The sequence below is a fragment of the Arachis duranensis genome, chromosome 5 (assembly GCF_000817695.3).
Source record: "Arachis duranensis cultivar V14167 chromosome 5, aradu.V14167.gnm2.J7QH, whole genome shotgun sequence".
In the NCBI taxonomy this organism is placed as follows: Eukaryota; Viridiplantae; Streptophyta; class Magnoliopsida; order Fabales; family Fabaceae; genus Arachis; species Arachis duranensis.
Window position 1 is genome coordinate 1,067,718 of NC_029776.3, and position 6,303 is coordinate 1,074,020.

General features: G+C 31.8%; 1 protein-coding gene across 1 annotated transcript; it reads left to right on the forward strand.

The window, feature by feature from the left end:
• Nucleotides 1-4,612: 4,612 nt before the first annotated feature.
• Nucleotides 4,613-6,303, forward strand: LOC107487196 (protein RGF1 INDUCIBLE TRANSCRIPTION FACTOR 1; the record flags this gene model as incomplete). Its single annotated transcript, XM_052262222.1, is given in 4 exon segments — nt 4,613-4,822; nt 4,900-5,097; nt 5,186-5,401; nt 5,588-6,303. Coding segments are annotated over 4 exon segments (657 nt in total). The 5' UTR covers nt 4,613-4,819.

A 6,303-nucleotide genomic window follows, 5' to 3' on the forward strand; every position in this document is an offset into this window, starting at 1 on the left:
TCTAAAGATACACCAAATTTACATGCTTCAAAATTTATGGATTCTTTTATTCTTTGACGAAAAGCCATTACTCACACAGTCACACTAGTGCCCATTTTGTCGTTTTCCAAATCCACGAGTTAAAAAAACAAAGGATGAAAATAGAAAGAAAGTAAAGAGAATCACCAAGAAAAAAAAAACGAATTTCGTATCGAGTTAAATCATTAAAGAAAGTGCAAACTAATTAATCAAAAAAGAAAGTACTACAAATTAGAGGCAGAATTGGTGACACATCCTAATCACTTAGAATTCTAGCCTTTAGATTGATTATTAATCCTCAGCAGTTTCTTTAGATCAAAGAGAGAAAAAAACAAAACATATAAGAAGTTCAAAAAATAAAATAATAAGTAAACGTTTTTTAATTAAAAAGAAAAATTGTAGCGTGCTAGATGTGGTGAGCGTGATGTCTGGGAAACAACTTCCAACGACAGAGCAGAGCAAGGCATTGCAAGTGCCTTTACCTTGGCACTATTTCAAATTTCAATTTTTAGCTTAATATATGAAAATTACCCGTAGACAATAATTTTAAAATTAATTGTGATGGAAGTTAGTATATGGATTTAAATTTAGTAGGATTTACGTGTATTATTAGAAATTATAAGGGAGATTGGATCTCGGGCTGCTTTGGAAGCATTCCTCTCTGATTTATCATCAGATGTGAATTATTTGCTGTTTGGAGGGGGCTGGTTTTAGCTTGAGATTGCGGTTTGAGGGATATTATATGTGAAACGGATTGCCTTGACATTCTGCTCATCATGCATGAGTTTACAAGTGGGTATTCATATGAAGTAACAGATTTGGTTCACAAGATTCAGGAACTTTTATCTCGTCCTTGACTTGTTCATATTGAGTGGGTGTCCCGATAAATAAATAGAGCTGTATATTGGATGGCTAGATATGGTGCTAAGAATAACTCTAATCATATTATTTGGTTTGAGCCTTGTGTTGATTTCTAATAAATCATTCGCTCGAATATAAGATAGTATTTGTTTTGTTTCTTTTCATGTTTAGACAAAAACAATATAGTGATTGAATTTCTGACTTTATTACTTGATCATCATCATGCTATACAATAAGGTACAATGACAATGAGCACTAATGAGTAATAAGAGCTATAAACCTATAGTGTACAAGTAATATATATACTAAAATCTAATCTACAGAACACAAAATTTAATTGTGATGCCTCTTTTCCTCCCACAACTTTTGAGATTTATGGTGTTATGTATTCGTGTGTATCATATATATAAGCATTAGGAAGGAAAAAAGTGAAAAACTAGCTGGCTAATGATGATTGATTTAATTATTTTTAAATTAAATAATGAGATTTCAATCTCACAAGTATTTGAGTTTCATTTTCATGATTAATGTGAAGACTATTCTAGTACGATGTTAACTAGAATAAGTATAGAAAATTAATTTTTAATTAATTAATATTAGTTAATTTTTTTATTGTAATTTTTTGAGAATTTAAAATTTAAAATAAAAATAATTTTAAAAATTAATTGATATGAGCTAAAAAATTTTGATTCCATTATTAAACCTTATAACCATTTTATATACGCGTTTAAAGAATCTAAACACATATCTAAATCTTAGCTAGTAAAATAATTACTGTCAAACTTAAATTTTTATTCATAAAAAAGGAATCGTAAAATTAACAATATATTGAGCATTAAATTAATTGTGTTAGAAAATCTATATCCATATATTATAAGGGTAATTTTTTATATTCAAGCAATTTTATATCCAAATTCATTCAAGTAATTTGAGTTACATATTTTTTTTTTAGTCATCAAAAAAGTTACGTATTTTTTTCGTTTTCTTTCTTTTTCCTAGCGCTTCTTCTTCTTCTTTCAAATTCACATTTCTTTTTTCTTCTTTTTAATTTTGGATACTATGTCCTCTTATTCTTCTCCTCTTTTTTTTATTATTTTTTAATTTTGTTATTGTCGTTACTAATAATACCTCTTTCTCTTCCTTCACCTCCTTCTATCAAAATTTCATCTCCTTCTTTCTTTTCATCCTTCTCCTCCATCATCATTATCATTATCATAATCATCATTGTTATCGTCATTGTCTTCTTCTCAAATACGTATCGTCGTTATCATCGAATTCGAATTTATATAATGAACAATTTTCGGTTCATTTGGTATTATACAATGGTTTCGTTTTGAGCTAATTTTCGATTCATTCGAGACACAAGTATTTATGAATTCGAATTTATAATGGACAATTTTCGGTTCATTTGGTATTATACAATATTTTTTATAATATTTTTAGTTTATTCGAGACGCACGCATTTCTGAATTTGAATTTATATAATGAACTATTTTCGGTTCATTTGATATTATACAATGGTTTCGTTTTGGTAATATTTTCGGTTCATTCGATCACAATAGAAAATCAGAATCAATAAAGATGTTAGCAAAATATTGGTATTGTTGGTGATGTCAATAATGATGATGGACGAGGAAGAAAAAAGAAAGGAAGAGATAAAAAAAATCAAATAAAAAAGAAATAGGAGGAGGAGGAGGAGAAGGAGGAGGGGGAGATGGATGTGGTTGTATGGTGGTGGCGGCGATAACGATAATAAAAAAAAGATGTGAAGAAAAAGAAGGAGAAGAAGAAAAAGTAGGAGGAGGAGGAAAAAGAAGAAGAAGACGACGAAACTCCACAATGCAAATTAAATGAATTGGATGAACATGAATGTAAAATTATTTGAATATGTAGCGAGACTCATTATAATTCCAAGAATTTTAATTCAAGTTTTTTTTTCAATATTTACTCAATTTTAACCCTATAATTAATTGTAAGCTATTTATTAAGTGGATAATGAGCATTTAAATCGATGGTAATATTAAAAAAACAAAAAAATGTCAGAACTTATTTTATATAACAACTATAAAATGTTAAATATGATAAATTTTTACTTTTTTTTCTATTATTTTTTGTTATCAAATATTTTTGTAAATCGGTTTATCAAGTTTATACACCATTACAGCCAAAAAGAAAGAAAATAATTTGACCTAATCTAATCACCAACTGGACAATAATTTCTATTTTATTTGATTTGTTGGAACAGCAATTATTTCTCTGTATATAATAAAAAAATGCTCGTCGATCATATAATTGGTTCTGTTGTAGATACTAATTAAGGATGGCCAACCAAGACCTAACCCACATGATTAGGACCTGATGTTTCCACTTCCTACTATCTCAATTAGGTTTCACATTATTGTTAATTCATTCATGGAGTTGCCTCAAACACCACACAAATTAAAATCTTAATTCTTAACTTGGTATTTGCTACAATGTTAACATGAATCAAACATCCTCTACACAATAAATGTTTGCGTTTATTGGGGGGCTTGTTTTATTTTATCAACATTTCACATTTTCACAAAACCGATAATTAGGACTCAGAGATAGGGAAGGGGTTCGAGCTCTTGAATTAAAACATTGTTCATACCATATTAATAAATAATTAATAGCCAATACAAGTTGGACTAGGACATAAGCAGCCCTTAAAAAATCAGACATTATTATACTCCTACACCATTTTAAAAATACAATGCCAATTAGTTAGTTAAGTAATAATTAATACAACAAGACGAAAAAGGAGTGCCCAAACCCATGCCACTGACGAATAATTAGAGGTATTTTAAAAGATTGCGTTAATCACTATAGCAAGGAGCACGACAGAGCAGAATTTTAAAAAATGGAAGTGATATAATGATATGATTTTTATGTATTTAGTTATATCATTTTTTAAAATAGTATACATAAAATCAGCCACAATATAAAATATATGTTAAAATATAAATACACATTGAAAATAAATTAAATCATACATATATTTATACATAAATATATTGATGATTGATTTTAGTGGTTGATTTTGGTGTACAAATAGTTTTTTGATTTTTTTTATTATCTATTTATTTAAAAAAATATGTTTGTATCTTCTTTTAATATTTCTTTATTTTTCTTTTAAATTACTTATCAAGCAGGGCTTTGAACTTCATCATGCAATAAGTCTCACTTGGTAAAAATTATGTTAAATGAAAGAGTATTTAAAGGCATTAGGATCTATCATTACATCACATGATGATGAATATATAACTAGTTTCGTCAAATGTGATTTCTTAAAGATTTATACTAGTTACAAATTATTTACTGATCAACTAAAACATGGTAAATGGTTAAATGCTACATTTTAAAAAGGAGTCACAATGTGTGAACCCTATCTATTCTCGAGCGACTAGATTAAATAAGAGTAAATGTTTTCCAATAATGTATATTTATTAGAATATTGTATTAAGTGGAAAATAATAAAAATAAATTACAGAGCATGTGTGGTTAGAAAAGGCATGATTAAATGAAAGAAAAAGAAATAATTTATATGTATTTAGAAAGTAATTAAAAGGAAAGAAGGAGGTGGGTTCCTTAGAGAGAACGTATCTTAAGTAGGTTCGGGTTGGGAAGTAGGTTCGGAAGAAGACTTTGTGCGGATAAGAACGACCCCTAGCCTGTTTTGTTCATCTTTTATATAACTTTGTCTAAAATACCCTCTCTTTCTCTTTCTATACCGCCTCCAAGTTCTACAAGAACCCATTCCCTCCTTCTTCTCTTTCTCTCAGACATTAACACAAACACATTTCCTGCATCAACTCAGCAAACACTCTCTACTCCTTCCTTCCTTTCTTCCTTCAAGCTGGCGATTGAAAATCAAGACTCCACTGTCCCCCGGGAAATCAAACCCAAGAACAGGAGAATCATGGTACTATACTAGTCTTGTGTAAAGAGACATTGGATTTGGATTGATTTGATGATTTACGTTTTTGGTTAATTGTGCAGGGTGCTGGGGGTCCAGATGAAGAGGATAACAGGTGGCCGCCATGGTTGAAGCCACTGCTGAAGGAGAGCTTCTTTGTTCAATGCAAGCTACACGCTGATTCTCACAAGAGCGAATGCAACATGTATTGCTTGGACTGTATGAACGGCGCTCTCTGCTCTCTGTGTCTGGCTTACCACAAGGATCATCGTGCTATTCAGGTTCCTTTCATATCTCTTGTGTCTGTACAAATGAAATGCTCTATAACACGTTTAATTAACTGTTGCCATTAAATGTGTTAACAAACAGATAAGGCGGTCTTCATATCATGATGTGATAAGGGTGAATGAGATCCAGAAGGTGTTGGACATCACTGGTGTTCAGACCTACATTATCAACAGCGCAAGGGTTGTCTTCCTCAACGAGAGGCCTCAGCCAAGGCCTGGAAAAGGTGTCACTAACACCTGTGAAGTCTGTGAACGCAGCCTCCTTGATTCCTACCGCTTCTGTTCTCTCGGTTGCAAGGTATTTTCACACCAACACAATGTCCCCCTTTCAAAATCTCTCAAATTCACGCCACTCTTGCCTTAATTTTGAAATTCTCAACATTGACTTTTACTTTGTTCTTTCAAAAACAGAACAGCCTTTTAGTGTATTTCGGTTTTCTTTATTGGTTAATCAATGTGTGACTTATACCCTACGATATTGCAGATTGTTGGAACATCGAAGAACTTCCAGAAGAGGAAGAAACATTCAGCGGCAATGGCATCAGATTCAGAGGATTCATACAGCAGCAACAGCAGCCATGGCCGCCACCACAACAGTAATCAAGTCCAGAGTTTCACACCGTCCACACCGCCTCCAACTTCGGTTAATTACAGAACGGCCAAGAGAAGAAAGGGAATACCACACCGAGCCCCAATGGGAGGAGGACTAATCATAGAATACTAAGAATATAAGTTCGTTTGGTATTTTTAGGTTTATTTGCTATAATGCCCCTCATATATGTCATATATACACTAATGGCAAGTGTCTCAGCAGCTTAGCTCGCATAACACTTCCAATGCCAAGCCCTTTTTTGCAAAACAAGAAGGGGTCGTCGCTGTTGGAGGTGTTCCAGTTCCAGTCAGCTATCTCTGCTTTTCTGTAGTGGTTTTAGTGTCCTGTGTATATATAGAAAAATCCCAATAGAAGTGGTAAAAGTTTGAGAAAGTAGAAGAAAAAGAAAAAAATAAGACACCTGTGAAATAGTTAAGGGTGCAGGGTGTACCGTGCATGTAGCAAAATAAGTAAGGCCTTTTTAGTAAAAAATGGGGAAATATAGGGTTTGTTTTCTAGAGTAATTATACTTAAGTTTTGGGGTTGAGTTGTAAATATACTTAAATAGGGCTGGTCTAGTGAATGGTGGGAAGGGGAAGAAGACAAAT